The following is a 25,000-nucleotide window of genomic DNA, read 5'->3' as shown; positions in this document are numbered from 1 at the left end:
GTCGTTTTGGTCACAGGGGTAGGAGTCTCCACCACACCGATGGTTTTAGCCGGTTGGCAGAGACTTGGTGCTGGGTTTTATCTGTCTACTCAGACTCAGTTATGAGACCCCATTTAACACTCGTGTCAGACCTGCACCAGGCAGTGCAAGGTTCTGATGTTCTCTCTGATTCCTCTCTTCTTGCAACTTTCAATAATCTTAGCACAGTTACCACAGCTGCAAGTCGTCCTCCTGACCCACACATCACTGCCATGGCCCCAGGTCTGTCGTGGGACCAGGAATGGGTGATGTGTGTAGTCTGAACCAGGGCTATCTGCAGAGGCTGGGAGGGTGAAAATGGTTTGGTGCTGAGCACATGGGAGGAGCTGGAGAGGATTTAGAGGTTCAGAGGGATCCCACAACACAGGGAAGCAGAAGCTTAAGTTGTTGCAGCCTCCTGGGTCTTGTTTTGTCCATTAGCCTTCAGGACAGTGTTCTTTGATAAAGTTATTCTCCAGAAGCCATAGGGCCTGCCTTTTGCAGTCATTCCCTGGCCAGTCAGTCATCCAGAGTGAAGCCAAGAGGTGCAGGAACTGTGGATGTTTAGCAAACTGTCACTGGACAGTCCCACTCCTTACGCACGCTGCATTCCTAGCATGCCTTGCCCTTCATGCCTTAGAGGTGTGCAGCTAGTTCTGAGTGACAGTGGAAGATGCAGGAGCATTTCTTTACAGACTTTCATTTGTTTTACAGACATAAATCCATGGAAATCACAATTACCTTCCAAGGCTTAGAGCAGGAGCCTGTCAACAGTTACTTTTACCGAAAAATCATGGTCGAAAGCTGACTTATGCCTGTTGGACCCTGTGAGGAGCTGCTTCTTTCTGTTCTCTGAGCATTTTGGTGTGTGTTTTGGGGTTTTTTTGCTCCTGGTCGAGCTACAGCCATGTCCAACCTCTGTAACCCAGTGATTGCACCAGCAATCCAAGACTACAAGCCAGTGAGAGTTTCACATGTGCATCAGAAAAGGACTGCAGTCTGGTTTTGATGCCAGGATGTGTTCAGTGCCTAAACTTGCCTCTAGTTTTGCATGTTTTGCTGACACAGAGCTCTTGCCTGGGTTGGTACTGTGAACTGAGACACCAGCATCAAGCCAGGCACACACTGCTGATGAAATCTGGCATTGTTGGTTTCATGTTCACTTAAACAAAGGTTTTCCCCTTTCCAACCAGAGGGAGGTGACCACCAACAAGTCCTCCCCTCCCTTTTCTCAGGAAGAGTTTGAAGTTCTGGCAGCACTGGAATGTCTGCAAGTGCAGCTGCTCTGAGTACTGGTCCTGTGCTGGAGGCCTGAGCAGGGCAGGGTTTCATTTCAGGCAGGTGCTGGTTCTGCTCTCTGATAAGGTTCTGCTTCATCCAATATCTGATGGCTTAATTTTGTGTTTCCTTTCACTCAGAATGTCTTGGAACACTTGAGAGGTATTCATGATAGTTTTCTGCAAGGCTTCTATTTCTACAGGTCCTGTTTGCACTTGCAGAGTGCTGTATGAATGCAGCTGAGCTTTTCCATGGCCTGCCAGTCCCCTGAAGCTTGGTAGGTGCAGCCATGCAATATTGTGCCTCAGTGTGGGGAACACAGTGAAGGGACACCCACGTGTCTCAGTGCAGAATCACACCGAGGTTTGTGTTTGGTAGTGACTTTCTTCCATGCCTAAGCAGGCTCGGGCACTCTGAATTATGTTCCCTCATACTTGTTTTGTCTGAGAGCTTGCATTATCCAGGGAAACCCCATCTCATTAGCTCTGCTAATAGAATTGACTCTGCTCTGTTTTTATCCTCTCACAGCAAAGATCAGCATCTCACCCTTTGCTAGCAAACACTGAATTTTAAAATTAATTAAATTTGCAACATTTCCATAGATGTGCCATGAAATCCTTTGTAGATCTTTTAACAGTGCCCTTCTCTGAAACCATAAGCATGTTTTATAGAGTCAGCCAATCCCCCCGGGCTCTTCAGCTCTCTAAATCTTTCTCTTGGGTCTCCTGCCAGCAGCTCCTTAGATTTCAGGTTTTTGCATTAACTTTGCTTCTGCATTTCAAAGAAACAGAGATCCGTGCTCAGAATGTAGAGGAAAGATTTGAAGGTCTTGAAGAGAAGCAGGAAGAAGCTCTGCAGGGAATCAAGAGCTAGAGTGCAAGCTGGAGAAAAATGAGAAAGTCATCCAAGAAGCAACAGACAAGGAAAGGCAAAGTCAGGATAATCAATATTCTGAACCTTTTTCCAGATTTGGAGACTGAAGCAGTCTTTGAGGACACCTCACTCACCTGTTTAATGCAGAACCCTCCCCTACTGGACACATCCTGAGGTTTTGTCTCGACTCTGTCAGTGGTCAAGCAAAGAGGCTTTTAACATGATTCTAGTTCAGGGCAGAAAAAACTGCTGAACATGGTCTGGTTTTGAGAGAAACTAATTCTGATTTTGACATGTAACAGGGTCTGTATCTAGGAGGTCACTGTAACTGGCATCATGTTCCTTGTGAGCGAGTACTCCCTGTTACAGTCAAGAAGATCTGTTTAGGATCGCTGATTTTGGATTAGAAAAGCAATTATGTTCCAGAGGCCACAGACCTTTTGTGTTTATAACACAGGATGCCCTTGCTTTCTCCAGGAGGTATTTGAACACGGATAACCTACTGTTCTTGCCCATATGGTGTGGCAGTGAGTTCCTTAGGTCATAAGCTTATTGGGTACGAAAGACTCTCCTTGTGCTCTTTCCCAACTAGATCCACAAGATTTAAATGTGGAGAAGGAGAAAGAATGGGAATTAAAATTTCTTCCCAGCATATCTTATCTCTTTGACTTCAAAATGGGAGGAGGGGCTAACTTGTTAGTTAAGGATGTGATGATACCTTGGGCACATTTTAACTCCGTGGTATTTTTAATGGCTTTGGCTTGCTGTTTTTTCTTTCAGAAAAATTTTCCAAGAAAGTATCTCAGAAGCCATGGCCTGCTCAACTCCCAAAGCTTCCACCTCTGGCCAGCCCAAGGGATCCAGAAAAAGCAAACACTGAATAACAGCAATGGCTGAGTAGTGTCTTAGTGCCCATTCCCAGCAGCACTTCCTCCTGATCTGCTGTCATGACTCCTTACCTACTACCCCAATCTCTGTGCCATTTCAGCATTTATGCTGTTCTTCTTCCTGCCTCCACCACTTCCATGTGTGTCTTGCTTGTCCTCTGCCTCCTCCCACAGTTCTAGTATCAATATGCAGTTTGTCATCCTTGTAAAAATACTGCCACTTCAGCTTTCTGCACAACACATCTCTCTTGCCTGTGCCCCTCCTGTTTGCACTCATCGATCTCTTCCTGCTGCTTTATTTCCTTCTGCCTCATCTCTGTTGGATCATGCAAGCAAGTTGTTTGCACCTCTTCCCTCACATATCAAGAGATTTTTACCTCAGTGCCAGCATGGCCTGGTTATGTATCTGATAATGGGTACCCACTTCATCCTCTGAGCTTCAGATGACCCAGCTACCAGCTGTCTGACTGATTAGGAGGAAAATGTACAAAAATCAGGATGACTCTGCAAATTGACCCATTCTCAGCTTGGAAGAGCAGGCAGTGAAACTGTCAGGAATTACATCAGCTCAGACAACACCTGCCCACTCCTTCAGAGTAAATTCTCTCTTGGAAACTTCTTCTACCACTAATCCTTAAGTACATTTCTTAAATGTGTTTTCCTTCTGCAAGGCTTTTGAACACAATATTTCCTGATGGTAAAATGGCAAGTTTCTGCTGGCTCTGTACATGTAAAAGAGAGAAGATCCTGGCTCTGTACATGTAAAAGAGAGAAGATCCTGCTGGAACAAGGCATGCTTTTTGGAGCTGAGGATGCTCTTAGCTATAATTTGCCTTTCTGTAAGAAAGTTATGTGTTTGAAAAACCTATGCCTGGCTTCTGCAGATACAAGTGCACACAGGGAAATGGGTGTGCCCTGACGTAGTGCTGCGTGTCTCCTGACAGTCAGTTCTTGGGCTAAGTGTTGTTCCTTTGAGACATTATCTGTAAAGCTGTTGGTCCTTTGTGTGCCAAGAATCTTGGTGGGGATGGATCATTTTACATGGAGTTAGAAATGCAGCCAGAGAAATGTTCAGAGAAAGGATCAGCTGCAGCTCATTCCGTAGTATTATGCCCTTTTATCCTTATGCTCTTGAGGTTGGGAAAGAAGGGCCTATTCCAGCAGCATGAGAAATAACCAGAACCAGCTTTAGAGGAGTAACTGCACAGCTCATGTTCCCCAGTGGAAGATGACAGAGCTGTTCAACTTCCCAGAGCTAGTTTTCCATGAGCAGATCACTGCTGAGATCTATCACAGGCTCACCAGCAAGAGTCACAGTGATCCTGCTGCCCCCTCCCCTGGGAGGGTTACAGTGGCCAGTGATGTAGATGGGAGGCTACACCTGGAGCTCAGGTGCTTGTGTGGTCACCAACAAGTTTAGAGGTGGATTTTTACCACTTCCCAGCCACTTGTAAGGGGGCTGGTTGGCCAGGTGTCCTTGCTGTAAAGATGCTGGCAAATACTTGTAGACTTGAGTATCGTGGGAGCAGTTAGTGTTACCAGCAGGCAAAGAGCTGTGAATAAGTGAAAATTCAAGAGTGAGACTGGCTGGGTAACCCCTGCTAACCACGGGCATCATGACCAACAGTGTGGGGGCAATTGAGAGAAGGGCCACAAAGTGCCCTCTATTTGACCTCTACAGGACACCAACAGCAGAACAGAGGTGCTGGGAATGGCTGTGCAGGGAGATCTTGCTTTGAAGCAAGAGGAGATGCTGTAGGTCAAGTAAAAGGGCAGGAGCAGAGCTGACATCCACACAAAGGGCACCAGGACCAGAGAATCTGAGTGCAGGGATATTTCCTTTGACAGTGCTCCAGACCTTTGCCAAGGGAAAGGACTGCAATACCTGTAGGTTCCTGGCCATTACAAACAGCTGTAGGCAGGAAAGATACATAGGAGCTTGTGGCTTCTAGGATTTTTGAGAACTCACTCTGTTCGTTCTCTGTGTGTGAAAATTACCAAGGCAGCTGCAGGTGGGCGAAAGTTTTCCTGTTCCGAGGCTCTCGGCCAGCGGTGCCGGATCCCCCCTGTCAGCTCAGTAGGCGCTGGTTAAACGGGACACCTCGATGTTTTTAAGCGCCCCCGAGCTCAGACGTTGTCCTACCTCACCACCCTGTGGACGCGGGCAGCAGCACAGCCTTTCCTCCGCGCTACAGATGTGCTCAGCAGGGAAGCACAAGCCTTAAAGGCTGCCCTCGCCTCCTCTCCCTTTTCCTCCTGCTTCAGAACTAGGGCTAAGCTAGGCTGTGTGGATGTATGTGGGTGGTTACTGAAATCCCATATCCAGGACACCACAGGACCCAGCTCTTTCCCTCCCTGCAGCACCCACCATCCTGCCTGCGTGCCGAGCCCCTTGCTGTTCCCCCACGGATTGTCGTACTCCCACTCCCACCTGCCCAGCTGTTTGGTTTGCGGATGGGGGCCATGGAAGGGCATAGAGGAGGGTCTGTCCTTCCTTCCAAGGTCGTGGGCCAAGATGGATCAGACCCTGGGAGCTGGGCTGTAACGTGTCAAGGTGCATCTGGCTCTGTGGAGGAGAAGGAGTGACACCCCACTTCCCTCAACCCCCTGCTCACACACCTGACAGGCCTGCTCCTTGTGCTCCACATTTTTTCCTTTCCAAAACAAGTAGAGGCTTTTTCCATGTACAATCCACTTTATAATGCAGGCCTGGGCTGCTTTCCCTCCTGCCTCCAGGTCAGAACCTGATGGTGGGCCAGCCTTCTTGCTCCTTTCTGAGCAGGAGCAATGTGGGAACCATTTCTCTCAGAGCATGGGGGAGTCCTTCTTGTCTTTTGGATTTTCTGGCAGCTTTGTGGTGCCTGTGAGGAGGCTGCTCACAGCGGGAGGGCTGTGGGCAGCCGGAGAGACCAGGTTCATGGCATCCAGAGGCAAGGGCAAGATGAAAGCAGCAGGTTTCTCTGTGGTAAGGGAGTGCAGTGCATGGAGATAACGGAGCTGAGCGGCAGCTGGAGCACTGGACAGGATCTCAGCTGCCATTCGCAGGGACTCAGAAGCGGCCTTTTCCCCCTCAGCAGCGATCACCTACCAAGCAGGGGAAGAAGGAAGGTTCTGTGAGGCTGGGAGTGAGGGGGCACAGACTGCTTGTTACAGAGGCAGGTTGGTGAAATTTTCAGGGTCAGTGTGATTCTAACATTCCTGCTCCTCGAAGATCACAGCATGTACTAGGCCTCTAGGTGTTGCCAGAAGTTTGGAAGCTCATGGCTATCATGTTTTTACTAGGCCCATCAGCGCTCGCAACTGAGCTCCCCTTGTTAGACTCAGCTCTTGTTCTGGAATTAAAGGAAACATGTCAACCCAGAGCTGTGTGCCTGTGCAGCATGTCCCAGGGACCTCAAACCAGAGGTGGGAAAGGAAGGAGGAATGCTTTGGAAGGAGATGAGTAGTCAGATGTTGGCATACCCGCACTTTGGCCTGTCTCTGGGCCTCCGCTTCCACAGCCAGGGACTGCCGCAGTTCAGCAGGCAGCTGCACGTTGTTGCTGTGGGAGTAAAGACAGGCATTAGCTGGGCTCTTGGCTCTCCTGGCAGCACTGGATGCTCAGTCTGAGGCTTGGGATGGGCTCAGTCGATCTCTGCAGAGCTGCTCATTCATATTCTTCGCCCCCTGGGTGTCCCTCTTTGCGTGTCTCACTTTAGTCCTCTACCTCCATTCCCATCCTTCTCTTTCAGCCTGGTTTTCTAGTGACCAGGCTTGCATGATCAGCAGGCAGCAGGGAGACCTCTTTGTGCCTCTGAGACTTATAGGGTAAGCTCAGTCTTTGTGAGACAGCAGAGACTCCCCTAGGAGACTGCTCTCAAGACAGGCACAGGAATGTTCTGTATTCATTCACTGCTTGGCTCTCTCCCATGTCCCTCTACGTGACAAGTGAGTCCCACCTTCCTGCACAGACTTGAGTGATGAGCCCATCCCTACCAGTGCTGAGACCCCAGGGCCTTGGATGCAGAACAGGACATGGAGAGTTCAGTGCCTGCTGTGCCTTTTGGGCTACCAGAACTGGGTGCAAACTGCCTGCAGCAGCAGTGAAATGGTGATTAGATCCCAGCCAAGGATCCTGCTCTGGCTGTCAGGGCAGGAGAAAGAACTTCTAACAGGTGGAAATTTTACATGAGGCAGAGGCTGAAAGGGGCAGGGAAAATAGGAAGGTGAAAGGCTCTACCTTCTGCAGAACACCTGCAGGGAGCGGGCCAGAGGCAAAGCAGGAAGAGGAGCAGGCCACAGTGAGCAGCACAGGACAGGTCCTTGCAAAGGGACAGAGAATTCCCTTCTACCGGCATTTCCTACCTACATTTCTATTCTCTCCACTTTGATCCCCCAGGAGCCTGTGACCGCATCCAAAGCCACCTATGAAGAGGAATATGTTTAGAGCATGGGAGAACAGCAGCACTGGCCGAGCCCCCTCACGGGGAGCAAGACAGGGCAGGGACTTTAACTGCAGGATTGTAAGGCAGATTTATCAGGTTCAGTGTGCTACTGGGCAAGGCCCCTCAGAAATAAAATTACTCCCCTTCCTTCCCATTTGCGTTTACCCCAGGGGTTTAGGGTGACTTAACTAGAGTCCACACTTATTCCAAGTGCAGAAGCCTTCTTCAAACCAGTGTCTGTGACTCTGAGGGACTGGCCACCTGGGTTTCTTTGCAGAGCCTTAATTCACCCCTTGCTTTGCTGTCTCCCTCCCCATGGAAGCACCTTTATCTCCTGGCTGATGCTCTTCCTCTCCAGCAGAAGCTCAGAGAAGGCTTGATGTGCCAGGAGGCGTTTCGTGGTGGTCTGCACCAGCAGCTGGATGGCACTGGAGATGCTGGTCAGGGTGGTGAGGAGGAGAGAGGCATTTTCCAACCGGTAGTAGCAGACAGCATCTATCTCCAAAGTAACCATGTCTTTGGTCACCACCTAAGCAGAAGATATTAGGGGAGATGGAGCTGGTTCTGGCAACTCTAAGGTAGCACAGAAAAGCACACAACTGAGAGAATGATGAAGATGAGCTGGATGGTCGAGTCTTTGTAGCTTCCACCTCTGCTACTGATGGATATTGGGCAAACTAGAGGTTACTTTGAGATGGTTTTTTAAAATTTTCTCTGCAAGGATGAAGGTAGAAAGCATCAGATTTAACATTAAATAGATCCCAAAATTAATATAGAGAGGGGGTGTCAGCCATACCTGATGGAAGGGGATCTCTAGGGTTTTGAGGCGGAGGTCTATCTTGTGATAGGTGTCCAAACAGGGAAGGAAAAAGAAAAGGCCTGTGGGAGGAAGAGAGAGACAGCTGGTAATCATCAGAACTACAGAAATTACCTCTTCTGTTTTGGAGAACAGGGAAGGGTTTAGCATGCAGAACAACAAAAGAACAGCAATACACAGGCTCAAACTCTCAGGCTGCTTCTGTGATGGAAAAGCCATTAGGAACTACTGGCCCTTGAAAGGAAGGGAACACAAACCATCCCATCTCCTGTCTGGCCATGCCTGCTTGGAGGTCACCAGCATGTGAGCTTTGGTAAGGCATGCAGAAGAGGAGCAGTGTGGCTGGGGGGAGCTCAGTAAACACCTCACCAGGTCCTTTGGCTCTGCCAGGAAGGAGATGCCCAAGTCGGAAAACGATGGCTCTCTCATACTCCCGCACTACCTGCAGAGGGAAACAAAAGCTAGGCTGGAGCGAAGGAAGTAGGACTGGGAAAAGCAGCCTCGCTGGCAGAGGAGGAAGTTTATTCTGGAAAAGCCCTGCAAAGGGAGGATTTCAGCAGGTTGTGGCATCACCTGTCACTGAGTCACTGTACCCTTTGCCTAGAATGGCTGGCCAGCCTTGTATATGAGGAGCCCTGTGACAGACAGGGATTTGGTGAGAGCAGCCCATGTTAGACCCACCCAGGGTTTCCCAAGATGACCCAGCATTTTGTTTCCTTATAGCCTGGCCAAACTTAAATAACCCAAGTTAAAATTTTCTATGTTGCTCATTTCCCTCCAAGGCAAACATGTGCTCACCCCAAGAGCTGAGCTGTAATACCGGCATTCTTGTTGATAACAATACGAATGTGAAATTTCCTGAGAAGTGGGAATCAAAACATGCCTCCATGTAGCCATGCTATAAATCTGAATAAAAATGAGAGGAAGAGGGGAAATCTTCTATTAACTGAGAGCTCAAGCTCTCTTAAACTTTTTAATTCAAAGCCTATTTACCCTGCTGCTGTAATGCAGCCATCTCTGGGCTAGGTAGGCTGAGGGATGTGTCTGAAAGTGAACAGACTTGCAATTTGTTTTAAAGAAGAAAAACCTTCGTTTCTGCATGCTGGTATTTCAGCAGAAGCATTTGATAGGCAATGGTTGGACCCCTGTGCTGTAGCAATATGTGATAAGGAGAAAACAAAATTAAGGATGAGTTGAAGAGGTATAAATAGGGCCTTAGACCAAAAAAGGTTTATGCTCATGTCCAGCACATGGTGAACCAGTGTGTGACACCCAGATCAGACACCAAATACTGAGAGGCCCCATGGCTATTCTCACCTTCATGCAGAACCAGACAGAAATGGGGAAGGTCATTATGATGAACAGGAAAGACAAGATGGTCAAAAGCCACTCACAGACACCCAGGCCAGGAGTCTTTACACCTAGAGAGGAACCCAACAGGACTGTGTTAGACAAGGACTGCTCCCAAAATACTGATAGCCTGACAAGTGCCTGCACACATCAGCTTCACTGTTGTGATTTGCCTGGACTCAGTGTAACTGAACCACTTGGCTCTCTCTGGAGGTGAGTTAAGGAACACTCCCTGCTCCAGATTGCCAGGAGTTGCAAGGATGGATGGATAGATTTTGTCTCTGCTTTACTGACAAAAATTGAGCCATGCCTCTCCATGGTTGCTTGACTAGAGAGCAGACTTTATCTTGAAGAATTGGGGCTACCAAGCAGGGTTGAAAGGCTTGGAGTGGGCAACTTTGCTGAGCTGGGGTCCCTGAAGTTTATCTGGAAAGATGAGCTAAAGACAAAGATTGTAAATAAGAGAGAGCTTTAAACATGCACAGCCTGAAGTGCCCTTCTCTATCAGAGTATTTCAGGTTGTTTTGGAATAGGATTTTAATTGCATCCTAGCTCCCTAATGCAGTGGGATGAAGCCTCTGGTGCCAGTGAAATCTTCCTGTGTTCTAAGAAGTCACCCCAAGGTGCTGGAGGCTGACTGAGGCAGTCAGCCCAGACAAATACTACTTTCTACATCTCCCCAAACTGAGTGTGGGTCATCTTGCTTTGGCTGCCCTTTGTTGTGCTCCTGTCTGAGGGAAAAATCAGCAGGTATGGCATGAAAATAGATGGAGCCAGAGAGTGGACCATGATTTTCAACTGTGAACTTAGCATCCCTCCCATTTTTAATCCCTTCCAACCCTTCCATCCCTGCCCCTCTGCCTTTGGAATTCTTTGCAGAACCACCAGGTCCTGAGGGAGCTTCAGATCCCAAGAACCTGTGTGGTCACTAGAGCTCCTAAACACTGCTCAACAGCTGTAATGGAGGCAGAAAGAGGAAGCTGTGAAAAACTCCCAGAGAGTCAGGAGCAAGCCTGAACCTTGGTGTCACTCTGGGGCAGCAGAGCTGCTAGCATGGAAGGGCACAAGTGGTGCTGGCTCTTGTAATACACATCTGCCATGCCTGTGGTGGTGCTGGGTCCAAACAGGCCCAGGTGTATTGCCAAAAGGACCACGATGCTCCCTTCCTCCCAGCTCCTAGCAGGCTGGGAATGTGCCTAACAAACACCTGGTGAGGAGCTGCTCTTAGAGGTCATCAAACCAGTGAGCTGCAAGTGTGCACCTCAAGGGCAGTTCTTCCCTGAAGCGAGGTCCTTTGGGCTAGGAACTGGCAGTAAGGCCAATGCCATCCACCTAAAGGAGGCCAAGCAAGAAAAGGAAGAGACCAGAGCATGAACAGAACTGGGGAGTAGCAAGCTGAAGCATGAAGGATGCTGTGAATGTAACTGCTTGTACCCAGGTTCACTGCTTTGGTGGATGGTGCTGATAAGCCTGCAGAAGCTGGCTGGGAGGCTGGCTGGAGTCTCCCATATCCTATCCTGAGGATAACCACGCCTGTGCAAGGTGGGTGTGATGACACCATGCAGAGAGCAGTCACACTGCGACCCACGCAGCATCAAAGAGCCCACAGTTTTCCAACCCCTTCCCATCTTTAAGCCATACCTTCCTCTTGCTGCTCACTATCCAGCAATGCCATTGCCTCCATTTCTTCATCAGACACCACATCATCCACATCCACCACCGTGGAGGTATGCACCCTACCATCAGTCCCCGCAGTGCTCTTGGTCTCCTTGGCTTTCTCCTGCTTTATATCTCCCTTTCCTTTGCCAGCTTCTCTGCTGCTATCCCTCTTCTCTCGTTTGCTCTGCGTAGCCGGGGACTCTCTGCGTCTCCTATGAGACTCCCTGGAAGAGCTCCGAGACCTCTTATCCATCCTCATCTGTGCCGAGGAGCACGCAGCTGCCTGGGGAGCAGAATGAGTACGTGCTTGAATTTATTGCTGCAGGCAGGAAAAGCAGGCAGGGGAGGAGAGAAGGGGAGGTGCGACATCAAGGAGGCTCGTTTCAAGTTCATCACACGCTTGTCAGGCATAATGGACAGTGAAGTGAGCAAGCTGCTTCCAGCTGCTCTGCTCTCATCATGCACTGCTGTGGAGATGAGAAGGAAAATTAGACCTGGACAGGGTGGACCCTGGGAGGATATTCTATTTGCGTCTTCCTACTTTTGGAAATAAAATACAATCAGAAGCACTCCGGTGATTTTTAGTAGATAGTTTCTGCAAAGCTGTTGAAAAGCAACCTAAAAGCAGCTGTCAGGCATGTGGCCCCAAAGATATCAAAAGGTGAGAGTGGCCCAGAATAGACACCAGGGTGAAAAAGCTTTGCTGGTGAGACCAGTGGCTTACTCAGGAGTGTTTGGAGGGGGTGTTGCGGTGAATGTCTGGGCGAGTACCATCTCACACTGCTCTGCTCCCCACAAGCCCTTTGACTGGCACGGTGAAGGGACATTGGCAGAAACCCCCTTCTCTCTAGGGTCACCTTTTAGCCAGGAGGGAAAGTAACTGGTCCCAACTTTCCTGAATGGATGTTAATACGACAGCTATCACAGAGTTAGAGCTGTTGAATCTAAATTGCCAGAAGAGTTTGTGCCTAAATGCCTCCCTAGTTTTCCACAGCAGGAGCATGGCAGAGCAAACATAGGAGCTTTCTCTTTCATGCTGCTCAGCCTGTGTTGTCATCTGCAAAAACTTGTGGAAGAAACACTTTTAAAGTCACCAACTGTATTAAAGAAATCAGCACTTGGCTAGAAATTGCACTTCAGCAAGACACAGCTGGGACATAAAGCAGGGCAGGGCTGAGCTCAGGGATTCCAGCCCCTGATGCGGAGGACGGGCTAGAGGGAGCTGGGAAGACAGCTGGGGAGGTGCTGATCTTGTTTTTTCACAGATTCCTGTTTTATTGGAGACTTGTGCTCCACCCAGACTCAGGATATTGCAGGGAGGGAGGGCAGGAGCACCAGGTGCCTGCTTTCTCTGCTGTGCTGGGTGCCCTGTCAGCAGCTCACCAGGGAAGTGATGGATGGAGAGGGCTAAAGGCAGAGAAAAGCTGGGTGTAAAAGGGATGTAACGAATAAATTTTTAGTGTATATTCTTTGGAACTGCTCCAGAAACCTTTTCCACTTGGTGTTTATCACTTGGGCAACATGGGTCTGGCAGAGCTGGTCCCCAGCTGCTGAAAAAGCAGGTGGTGTTCTAAGCAGCAACAGCAAAAGGCAGCTCAGGTCAGGTTTTGGATTCCAGTTGGTGTCTTGTCAAAAGCACCATGACATATTTAACACCTCCAAACCTGCAATATGCTGGTTTTGTCTGGTGTTTTATTCAACCAGTGGGTCCTGACTCCACCGCGCCTGGGAGATGTGTTTGGCTGCCAACTTTTGGAACGAGATTTTTTAAGAGCAACCTTTGGTGTCCCAAAATTGACAGGTTCAGCTCCTGTTTGAGTCCGAAAAGTACTCCTGCGTGGACATCAGCTGTGCAGTTGAAGGGGGTTCGCAGGTATCTGTGAGCCCTTAGTGTAATAAATGGTCAAAAGTTTTTTGGGTTTTTTTGGGGGGAGGGATATGCAGTTAACGAGTTAATTGTTATTGCGAGACTGTCACGGGTGTAATGGTGGAATGTGACCACTGGATGGGGATGTAACACGGACCCGATGGGTTTAGTGGAAGGAACTTTCTAGTACATTACCTCATAGAGTAGGAGGGATGAGGACGAGGCCCTGGACTGGGATTGGAGGCCGAGCCAAGCAATGAAGCGGAGCTGTTTGGCGATGATTGGTGAGGAATGCACGGAGGTACAGACCGACCAGCGAACAGGGAAGGCGCCAATCGGCGAGGGGATTGAAAAGTGCGCCAGTCCGGGGGCACTTGAGGCTTTAAAAAGCCGCCTGCACGCGCGGTGGGGGGGGAAAATCCTCCTGCGGAACGTGGGGTCTGAGGGAGCGCCCAGTGAGTCTCGCTGCCTTTTTTTGTGTATTGTTTTATTCTGGCTTCTCGCGCGGAGCCTGGGCTTATCCTGGGTTCCCGCTCTCAGCGGTTAACAAATAAACGAGTTGACTTTTCCTTTAAAAGTCTCAGCCTCGTTTACAGCGTTAGGGAACAGCCACTGCACGCCGCTTTACCGCCCTGTGGCCCTGCCGGGCTCTGAGGGGCGAACCCCCGCGCTGGGGCTCTGCGGGGAGCACGGAGCCGCGGGGCTGGGTGGGCTGTCCTCGGGCAGCGGTAGGGCCGCGCAGGGGGTTCCGAGTGCCAGGGATTGTAGAGGGCAGAGGTTTAGGCGTGCACTAAACTCCGGGGGTGCTGGCAAGTGAGTACAGGGGTTGTTGGTGAAGCTGCTGCCAGCTTCATCTCCCAGTTTTCAGCCACTAAGCGGGACAAAGTCGAAATTCCATGTGATTCTGAGCAGCTGTGGTTTAAGTTGTCGTCTGCTTGCGTGTGTTCCGCTTTAGTACGGAGGCATCGAAGCAGGCGCGGCTTATGGAGGTGCTGAAGAAGGAGGTGAGGGCGCTGCTGATAGCTGCCAAAGCGGGCTTGACGCCGGAGCAGCTGGAGGAGCAGTACCTGGCCATGGTCTGCAAACCTCTCCCTCTGCGCGAGCTGGGTTTCCAGTCCACCTTGGAGCTGGTGACACAAATGCCTGACGTTGTCCGAGTCTGTTCTTCTAAGACTGGCACCCTAATCCTCAAAGGTGAGGTTTTGTTTCCAAGTGGGTGGAGGAGTTGTTTGGAACGTCATGCTGGTGTGAAGCGTTCTCCAGATGTGCAGAGCTGTGTGTCACATATCTGTCCGTGTGTTTCTCATACGACTGGTTAAGTTTCTGTCTTTGATATTTCTTCTTGTATTTTGATCTGCCTTCTAGCACCTTTGTGCTCTTCCCTCCTGAAAAAGTTGCCCAGGCTTCTAGTTATTTTTGTACACTTTATTTAGAAGCTGAGGTAGCATTTCCTTATGGGTACGCTAAAACTGGTAAGCATCACTTTTCCTGTAAATGCAGACTACAGCAGGAGCCAAAACCAGGGATAGGGCCTCTTGAGAGAAGCTGTGAAGGTTTCCCTACCTGACCCCATAGGAAGTTCAGCCTGTGTCAAAGAGCCTTTTTCATTTTCTTTTTCTTTGGGGAAGTGTGGATGCTAGCAGGGACTGACAGAGGAATTTTCCTGTGAAACTTTCCCTTCTCGTAAGAAAGCAGTTAGAGAAATCCAGCTTCTCACAGCTTCTCTGTGAAAGCTTTCGTTCCCATGAGAACTGGATGGACAACAGTTTGTAAGAATGTAAACCATTTCTGCACCTGCAGGTTGTTGTGAGAACACTGGAATTGTTTTCAGTCTTGTGAGAATAATACTTGGAAATGGGTGTCTTACTGCTCAACCTGTCACCTCTGGAGGTGGCGGGCCAATAGGCCAGTCATGTAATTTCTCTTTTACAAACCGTGCTATAAAGGTTATGGGTGATAAAACGAGGGCTTCAGCCATACCTTGCAACGTGGACTTGTGTGGTGATTCGCCGTTCTCTGGGGAATAACAGCAACAGGGAAGAGTCGTGAAAACAAATGGCAGTTGCAAAGAGTTGATTGGGAAGGGTGAAATGGTTGGGGGCTTTTTGAGTGCTGCAGTAATACAAGAAAAAGTTGCTTAGAAGCTTGGAAAAGACCTGAGCTGTTCTCCAGGGAGACCTTTCCTGGGCGGGGGGTGCTCTGTAATGAGAGTTTACAGTGATTCTGCTTTCCCAGCAAAACTCTCAGCAGCTTGGGTTTTGTTCGTGATCCTGCATCCAAGAATTTGACCTGCCATCCTACCTGGTCTGAATTTCTAGGGACGAGGATGGAAACTGGTTGCTGGCTTTTAAAAATAGTTCAGTCCAGTTTGCAAAGGAAGAGGTTGCTGGAAATCAGCCATGATTTAGTGTAGTTGCTTTTGGAGGAGACAACTGCTTCTGGAAAGGGTGTGGAAGGAAAGGAGCTTAGAGGAGCTTTGCCAGTGTAGAGCTTTTAATGGTTTATTGTTCTGCTTGTCTGTTTGTTTTATTTCTTTCTGTTGTAGCCATTGTCGATGACTCCACCAGAGGGATTGCCAAGCTGGTTGCCAGCCAGAAAGTAAGCGCACATAGTAAGGCATCAAAGAAAACTGCTACGAAGGCGAATGCTACTTCTCCCACTAAGAATTCCAAGAATCCACAGGGTTTCCAAGCTCTGAGTGCCAGGACCCGTGTCCTGCCAGCAGTGGTGAAGGCTGAGCTGCAGGACCTGCTGAGTTCCTCACCGCTTCTGCTCAGGGACTTCCACAGGGCCTTCCTCAGGCGCTTTGGCCGGACGTTCCAGTACAGGCAGTACGGATTTTCGTCCATCTTTGAGGTCCTCAGAAGCGTGTCTGATTCCGTTACCATTGAGCAGACAAAGGCGGGTTCCTTGCTACTCCTGAGGAAGTACTTGGCAAGCAACATAGAACAGGAAGAGGTGCCTCAAGGTGAGGCTGAGGAAGAAGAGATGCTGCAAGATAAAGCACAGGAAGAAGAGATGCCTCAAGATAAAGCACAGGAAGAAGAGATGCTGCAAGGTGAGGCTGAGGAAGAAGAGATGCCTCAAGATAAAGCACAGGAAGAAGAGATGCTGCAAGGTGAGGCTGAGGAAGAAGAGATGCCTCAAGATAAAGCACAGGAAGAAGAGATGCTGCAAGGTGAGGTGGTGTGTTTAACTGAAAGCTCTTGCAAGCTCTGTGGCCAAGCAACTGCTTTCAAGTGTCTGTTGCTGCGTTTCCAGTTGCTGTGGAAGTCCTGATTTCCCTGGGGTTTAGCACAGAAGGGCTGTTGTGTGCTGCAGGAGCAGCTGTCACAAGGCAGTTGTCTTGGTAGCAGAGAATTTAACTGGAAGGTTTCGTCATGTTGCCACTATTTTTTGGGGGGGAGGTGAAAGAAGGGATGATCAGCCCATTCAGAGTATGGACTTGCTGAATGTGAGTGTAGGACTGGAATTTCCAGTCACTCCAGGCAACAGGTGAAAAAACTAGAAGGGTCTTCTGAATGTCTGCTCTGCAGGCTGGTAAAGCCTTTGCCATACGCTTTCTGAGACTGAAGATTTTACACTGGCCTGAAAGGCACGGCTGCAGTGTTCCACTGCAGATGCCCTCAGCATTCCCTTAAAACCTGTGGGAGAGGATGGATAATTATGTAGAGTTCCTGCCAAATTCATAGCTTTTCCAGGGAAAATTCATTTTAACATTATTCTAGCTTGCTTACAAGAGCAGGTGATTCTTGTTTTGTTTGAACTTACTGACGCAGTGAATCCTCATGAATGTGGTGGCTGTGAATGCTGCAGGTAGTGAGGAGAACAACACCAGTGCTTTCAGACTTCCATTTTTTGATGTTTTCCCTTACTGCTTAATATGCAACACTGCATCAGTCCAACAAAGAATAACAGGCAAATTAAATTGTCTTTGCAGGAGCATCTGCAGCTGAGATGCCTCCTGTGAAACCCACCTGTGAGACAGAGAGCTCCTACCAGGCAGCACTTCTGATGGATTCGCAGCCAGTGCGATCAAAAGCAGCAGTTTTGGGTGCTTACCTCAAAAAAGTAAGTGGCTGGACAAACAATCTGTAGAATTTTCATGTCATATTCCAAGGGGTGGTACTCTTTTTACTATCCTTGTTTCTGTTGAGTGTGCACTGCTGACGCACTGCTGCTTTCAAACGTTTGTGTACCTGTTTTAGATGACTCTGGAGGCGACCAGACTCATATTGACCTGGTGTACAGCTTTATGTGACATCCAGAGTCAGTCTTTTTCTTGTCTCCTTCTGGTCTTGAGGTCTGTCAGATCATCCAAGGCTGGTTAAGTGTTATCGTGCTTGCTTACAGCAGTGGTGATAACCTTTTGCTACAGTTAGTTGTAACTGGAGTTTAATAACTTTGTTGTGAGACAGGTTGTGTGAAATTTCCTCTGCTGTTGTTGACAGGGCTTCAGTGTCAACCATTTTGACAGAGCTGGGGAATGTTCCTCAGTGACCTTGATTCCTGCAGTCTCAAGTCTGCTATTTGGTAGGAAATTACCATTATTTTGTTTTGTTTAACAGTGTATTTTTAGACAGGGATGGAGAATAGCAGTGCAAAAGCTCTGAACTGCCAAATCTTTCTTTCAGAAATCTGTTCCTCCTTTATTTTTTTCTTTTGAGCATCTTTAGGCCTTCTTTGTCTGAGGAAAATCCTGCTTAGAGTTGTTTCCTCTGCCAAGCTTGTCTTATGGCCGTACCCAGCTGTACAACTGGAGCTTACAGGCACAGAAAGAATCCCGAGGGTTCTACCCTTCGGTGTTTTGTGTACTAATGAGCTTGAAAGCCTGGAACTACGAGTTGGATTTCATGTAGCACTTGATAAAGCATATCCCTGAGAGATTTTTGGCAGCCTGTGCTGTTCCTTTAAAGAAATTTTACTTTGGTGTGATGAGGTCCCCAGGGAATTCCCCTAGGTGAAACCACAAGTCTGCTTGTGTGAAGGCTCTAAAAGGGGGGATATGGTCTAGGTAGCCCCAGATTTTTGCTCCTAGGAATTGCAGAGGGAACCCATTTAAAGATCCCGGCAAGACAAGACTTGGAGGATGTTGGTACAACTACTGTTTGTCGTGAACCACCAAGTTTGCTGTTCTGTTTTAAAAATGCTCTAAAGAGGAGGAAAGCAGTTTGAAATTTGTTAGTTTGAATGTGCAATGGACAATTTGCTCATCAGGATGCTGCAACTAGAGAGGAAAGATGCAACCTGATCCCTGCCCTGCTGCCTGGTATCCCGAGACTAATCCTGGAAGTGTTTTCAGGGTCAGATGGGGCACAAGGGCTGAGTCCATCTGTCCAGTTGCAAGAAGGAGAAAGAATACAGAGCTGCTGCTCTCAGGAGCTTTTTCTTGCTGCCCTGACAGAAGGAAAAGTGTCACCCACACCACTCTTGGGAGCTGCCAGTCCAGCTTGGGGCAAGGAGTCAGCCACTCTTGCAAGCTATACCTCCTATAAAGCCTGGTCTTACACTGTGTTCTCTTGCTTTATTGTTTTATGACTTTGTTGTATTTTGGGAGCATGTTTTCGAGAACACGTCCTGTAAGTCTTTCAAAGAAGTGTCATCACTAACAACATGTGAGCTAGACTATAAAGCTATTGTGTGCCCTTAACAGTCTCATAGGAGGAGCATTCTCAGAGCAAAATTGTCCCTCAGAAACGCCACCATTCACAGGCGCTGCACAGAGGAAATTTGTGAAATTGTAAGGGTTTTGTAGAGGTGATGCTGCTGCTCAGGCCAGAATTCCCCTAGTTGCTTTTAGACTCAAAAATGTTAACTCACTATTTAACTCAAATGTTTTAGTCAAAATTTTTAGCTCCAAAAAATTGAAGGGCATTTGGCTTTACTCAGTCTGCAGAAAGAGGGACCAGGGAAGTGGTCACAGCACCAAGCCTGCCAGAATTCAAGAAACATTTGGACATGTGCTCTCAGGCGCATGGTGGGATTCTTGGGGTGGTCCTTTGCAGGTCTAGGAGTTGAACTATGATGATCCTTGTGGGTGCCTTCAAACTCAGAATATTCCATGATTCTATGATCTGCACCTTTACAAAGGGATTAAGAGAGCCACTGTTGCAAAACCCCATTGTTTGCAGTTGAATTTAGCCATATAAGCAATGGGGAATGTGCTGGAATATGAGCTGCCTGCACCTTGCCTGATGTATGATGCAGTGATAACTTGTAGTGTGTTCACAGTGAGTAAAACTGAAGTATTTCTGATTTCTGATCATTGGAGAAGCGCTGTCTGCTGGCACAAAAGAAAGCTCTTGAGGCAGTGAAAGCAGCTGATGTCTGATTAAGTCTCCCATCTGTACTACTTCTAGTGAAATAATATTTTCAGCAGTTAGAATAAGGAAAAACTGGAAGCTGTGCTAACAGCTCACTTGTACAAATTTGTCTTAAGTGAGAAAAGAACAGAATTTGTAGATTTTGACTGGTTTTGTCTCTGGGAAGTAGCTCTAGTGTGAAGGTGGGTTGCATTCACATCTTCTGTCATTTCTGAATCATTTTCAGAGAGTTTTGCTGGTTCAATCGTACTTTTTCATGGTTGTGAAACATAGAAATAATTCCTTATCCAGCAAAGAGGTGGGTTGGGTTTGGTTTTGTTTTGCTTTTTTGGCAATAGCCATTCACTACTTTTGTCTAAATACATGATGTGACTTCAATTCCTCTCCTTTATTCCTTGCAGGAATATGAGCATGGTATTTTTGTAGCTTAACCCCTCTTAACACTGGAGGGAAGAAAGAAAGAGATTGTAAAAATGATTGTTTCCCTCACAGGGAGAGTTTTCATCCAAGTTCATCCAATTTGTTGGGGTTCTCTGATATTCAGTAATTCACAAGTCCCCAGGAAAGCAGAACTGTTTTTTAAATTAATGGAAAGGCCAATTCTGTGTGTTCAGTGCATGACGAGACCTCCCACTTATCCCTTTGTAGCTTCAACGTTTTATGCAGTTACCACCAACTCCAGCAATCCCTCCAGATGCTGTTCAGGACAAAAGCCTTTGTGGTTTGCCACCTCTGAAGAGAAGGTCCTTGGTGGGAGTTGCTGTGGACTTCATCGTCTCTCCTAGCCAGTTCTACATCCACATCTGCCGCGCGGAACCGTCCTATGAACTGCAGGATATGATGTTTGAGATGAGGTGGGAGCATGCTGCAGCAGGGCAGTGTGTGTTTGTGCTGAGGGAACAGGGCACCCAGCTCTTGGCGATGGCCCCTGCTGGCTTCATTGCTTGGTACAGAGATGCTGGTGCTGTCCTGAAACACTCACTACTCAAAACGCTTATCTGTTCCTTTTAACTAACAAGCAGTAAGTGTGGTCACCAGCAGTTCCTGTAGTTTGTCCTAGCAGTTCTGAACTTCATAAGCCTGGAAAGGTTATGGAAAGGAGCTTGAAGGGTTCCTTTGTCATGTCTGGTGCAGCTGTTGCTAATGGGCTCAGTTCATGCTTTTACTTCCACCTCCAACACTGCACCTGGGCCAGTACTGCAGAACCTGGTTCATGAGAAATGCTGGTATGTCAAGGTAATGGTAAAAAAGTAATGATTATGATGATTGTGTTTAGCCTCTGATCAATCCCCATTACTTAACTTTTTGTCAGACCCTAAGAGTATCATTCAAATGTTAGAAGTTTGTGTTTGCAATTTTATTGCCATTTCAGTTTAAGTGTGGCAGAACAGAGATATAAAGGGCCTATTAAAACAACTCCTGAAAATTCATGTCATGGGGACTTTGAAAAGTCAGGATTCTCTGATGTCTCATATATTTCTCCTGGTTCATCTCCTGCATCCTACTGAGTGCAGTTCCTCACTCTGATCTTTTACAGACACGTTTACTCATATAAAGTTGCTTCTGATAAATACATCATGCCTGAGTCGGCAGTGCGGCCTGGGCAGCTCTGCTGCGTCATGATCTCCCAGTGGTGGTACCGTGTGGTCATCCACCGTGTGGTCAGTGACCAGGAAGTAGAGGTGTTCTGTGCAGACTATGGACAGCTCCAAATTGTCCAGAAGTCTCAGCTGAGATTCCTCAAGTAAGTAAATTACACGTGGGCGGCAGAATCGCAGAACAGTCGAGGTTGGATTAGGCTTCTGGAGCTCATCCTGTCCGAGTTCCCTGCTGTCATAGGTGGGGCTGTCTAGAACAGGCTGCCTAGGACCATGCTGAAATGGTTTTTGAATGTTTCCAAGGATGAAGATCCCATGACCTGTCTGGGCAACCCATTCCAGTGCTTGGTCACCCTCCTGGTAAAAATGACACTTCCCAGCTGTCCACACTGCTGATGCATGGTGTTGTTCTTCCCCAAGTGCAGGACTTTGTTGAATTTTGTGAGGTTCCTGTCTGCCCATTTCTCTATCCTGTCAGGATCCATCTGGATGGCAACCTGACCCTCTAGGGCATCAGCCACTCCTGCCAGTTTTGTGTCATCAGCAGACTGAGGGTAGACTCTCCCCCATCACCCAGGTTGATAATGAAGACATTGAACAATACTGGACCCAGCACTGTCCCCTGGGGTACACTGCTAAATCCTTTCCTGTGTCTGCCTTCACTCCTCAGTCTGTCCTCTTGCTGCTTTCTGTCCCCTTGGGGCAAGCTCCCTATTCCTCCTTCCTGGGTTGCATGAATGGATATACACATTCTCCTGAAGGCACATCAGTCCAAGTGGGATGTATTTGCAGTGTCAGAGGTGCTTGTTCTCTGCAGTTGAGCACATTTTCCATGTTTGTGTCTTCCCCCTTGTTTGCCTCTCCTTGTGCCTGGTCGTTGGCATTCTTTGGTTCAAAAGCCATGGCTCTCTGTAACTCAGTCTGCACAAGGGGTTTTGTTGGGAAGGTGCTTGGGTCAGGGGGTGCATAAGGGACCGATTTTTACTGCTGTTTCTGCTGTGCCCATTCTCTGGATATGGAGTGTTTCCTGAAGCTGCTGTTGGGTTTTAGTCATAAGTGCACGATCCAATGTATGCTTCTGTATTCCTAAACTGATCCTAAAACCTGGAAGAGGAGGAAGTTCTGCACTCCTGCTGATTTATCCCTGTTTTTGCTGTAATGGCTTTGCTGTGTGTTTTAGGTGGTGCTACTCGAAGCTCCCTGCTCAGGCCATCCCGTGTTCCTTGGCATGGGTAAAACCCGTGGAGGTATGTGTCCACATGCAGTTTTGTTTACTGACATATGCACAGGAGTTACCAAGTAGAGATTTGTTCTCCTGCTAAGGGCAAACATTTGGATGAAGTCGGGTCCTGTTGATACTTACAGCAGAACTGGTGCTGTTATGTTCAGCAGAGTGTGCTGGGTAAGCCTCTGCTCTACAAGCAATCACCCTTCCACTGCTTTCCTTACCATCAGAGAATTCTTGCTTTATATTCTTGGAGAAAACAGATGGCTGCTGTTAAGCAACGCAGCAAACTTGTTCCTTTCCCTGCCAGTAGTTCCCCAATGTTCTTCTGAAGCATTAGTAGCTCCAACCCTCTGTTTTAAAACATTCTTCTGTGACAGAGCTTTGAGTGAGTTGGTTTGATGCAGTTAGCCCAGCCAGAGAGTTACAGAGGTCATAAGAAAGCTTCTCTGTGATGGGAATCCTCTTGCTCAAAGAAGCCTGAGAAGTGCAGTCTCTGAAGGAAAGCATGTGACCAGAGTTGCTGCCTCTGTGTTTTTAAAGATGTTGCTTTTAAAAAGTTATTTCCCCTGAGTTTTGAGGGTTAATCACAGTTTTCCTTAACAACTTTTGATACTTCTAATGTTTGTAAAGTCTTGTGATTCCAGGAATTAAAAAAAAAAAAACCCCAACAAACAGCAGTGTTTTAGGCAATCGGGATAAAATCACTGGTGGATGCCATTGAACTACGTTTGGAAGTAGGTACTTGGGGTGAAAGGGCATTCTGAGTGTAATGAGAATTGCAGGCTTTGGGGTAGTTTGGTTTAGTTTCATGCTGGGAAGCTTGTCTGCCTGACTTTCCTGTGTTTATCAGTAGCGTGGCCTAGCTCAGCTGGCTTTTGGCAAGGGCCCACCAGAAGGAAAAGTCTCAGGTGGGTGGATATTGGTCTGTTTATAGTAACTTTATGTTGTTTCTTCTTCAGGGTACATGGTCCAGTGCTGCAATTCTCCTGTTCAAGGATCTCTGTCGCTTCAAGGAACTTGTGGGCATCGTGGATGAATATGTGAATGGTATTCTGTACCTCTTCCTGTGTGACACATCCACCAAGGACGATGTCTACTTCCACTCCGTCTTGAGCGATATGGGATATGCTGATGTCTGTGGAGAGAACATTCCTTCCCAGGTCAGGAGGGAGGCATGTGCTGCTGAAAGGAAGGGGAAGGGAAGGATCCCTGTTCGGGTGCCTGTAATGGGAAGATTCTTCCCTTGAAGCAAGTGGTTTTGTGAAGAGCAAAACTGGTATTCCCTGCTTTCCTGTAGCCTGTCATTTTGTGACTACATCCCAGAGTGTCTAACTCTGTGGTGAGAGCTTGCTTGTTGCTTAAGGTGGAATCTCATGATACAACAGAGATGTTCTGTTTAGTAGAACAAACTACTTTCAGCCTGTCTTCTAGCAATGAATTAAAAGTTGATATGGAAATGATCTTGGTTTAACAACTCTCATGCTTTGCCAGTGAAATGTACAGTGCTGGATGGCATGACCATGGTAGATTGCCTGTTGTCTTTGGATAGACACACCAGTTGAAAGCCAGAGCATTTGTGCTTTAGGCTTACTTGTGCCATTATTTGTGTGTCTCAACTCAGTTTCAGTAAGAACTGTGTGGATTATGCAAACCCTTGGAAAGGTACTGCCATGATTTTATATTTCGGCAGAAAGCTGAGTTTTACAGCCTGGAGGGCTTCTATCTGTTGTTTTATTCAGCAGATGCAGAATTGCATGTTTTGTCAGGATTAGATCCTATGATGGTATTTTTGCATGTGTAGGCCCAGTTTTGGGGGAGAGGGGCATTGCTGAGAAATTTTGCTGTTGGCGGAAGAGGAGTTGATTTTCATAATAAGGCTGTTGCTGCAGGAATTTGGAGCTAACTCTTGGGTGTTGTACACCTTCACAAAACCTGTTAGAGATTTGCTGAATCCTTTTTATTCTTAGTGGTAGTTACAGTGTAGGGGGTTTTTACTATACTGGTGTGGTTTTTATTTGTTCTAGGAATTTGAGGAACTGAATCCATTAGCCTTGTATATTCAGCCCAGTGGAAAGCCGGGGAATGCTGAAGTGGTGGAGCCAGACTGTCGCTTCCAGCAGGAATCTCGAGATGCAGACAGTGAAACAGCAGCCTCGAAGCTGGATGGGGCCAACCTGTGACCAGGTGGGAGTTTGGCACAGCTGTCATTCTATGAAATCAGTTCCAGGGCTCAGCAGATTTCTCGTTTTAGTCCTGTGCAAGTTTTCTGTGGAGTTGGTTTTCTTCTTTCATCAAAAGCGAGCAGAAACGTAATATGAAAACTATTGTTTATGTGGACCATAAATACCTTCCTAGCTGCCTGTCCTCTGATCCCATTTTAGACTTCAGGGAGTCTCTGTGGTCTCTTCAAGCTCCTGTAGGTGCACCACAATGTTTCAGTCTGAGAATGCGCTCTGAGAACTCAGACCTGTACCAGATTGTTGTGATGAGTTTGACTTTGCACTTCCATGGTTTTGCACCTGTGGGAGCCAGGAAGTGTGTGTTTTCCTCTTAGATCTCTGGGTCTGGCAAAGGATGTGGAATAACTTGGGGCAGCCTGTAAATGCAGGAAAAGACCAGAAGTACTGGTGGTGAATAGTTGCATTAAAGGGTCTTGCTCATCCTAAACTGACCGGAAA

General features: G+C 47.8%; 2 protein-coding genes across 2 annotated transcripts; one reads left to right on the top strand and one right to left on the bottom strand.

Annotated features, from left to right (window-relative positions):
* Positions 1–5,861: 5,861 nt before the first annotated feature.
* Positions 5,862–11,565, bottom strand: NPHS2 (NPHS2 stomatin family member, podocin; the record flags this gene model as incomplete). The annotated part of the gene is made up of 8 exons (XM_082287237.1): positions 5,862–6,140; positions 6,519–6,597; positions 7,405–7,460; positions 7,806–8,009; positions 8,277–8,359; positions 8,667–8,739; positions 9,615–9,718; positions 11,289–11,565. The coding sequence occupies 8 exons, from the start codon at positions 11,563–11,565 to the stop codon at positions 5,862–5,864; spliced, it is 1,155 nt and encodes a 384-aa protein (XP_082143363.1).
* Positions 11,566–13,450: 1,885 nt separating this feature from the next.
* TDRD5 (tudor domain containing 5) lies at positions 13,451–24,502 on the top strand (the record flags this gene model as incomplete). The annotated part of the gene is made up of 9 exons (XM_082286964.1): positions 13,451–13,578; positions 14,129–14,367; positions 15,719–16,351; positions 17,114–17,244; positions 20,163–20,350; positions 21,034–21,240; positions 22,275–22,341; positions 23,282–23,482; positions 24,347–24,502. 9 exons carry the CDS (start codon positions 13,451–13,453, stop codon positions 24,500–24,502), a joined length of 1,950 nt encoding a protein of 649 aa, XP_082143090.1.
* Between the last annotated feature and the right edge of the window lie 498 nt (positions 24,503–25,000).

This window comes from Coloeus monedula (genome assembly GCF_965178545.1).
Source record: "Coloeus monedula genome assembly, chromosome: 9".
Lineage (NCBI taxonomy): Eukaryota > Metazoa > Chordata > Aves > Passeriformes > Corvidae > Coloeus > Coloeus monedula.
Note: the sequence above shows the minus strand (reverse complement) of the source record. Positions and strands in the feature narration are given on the sequence as shown.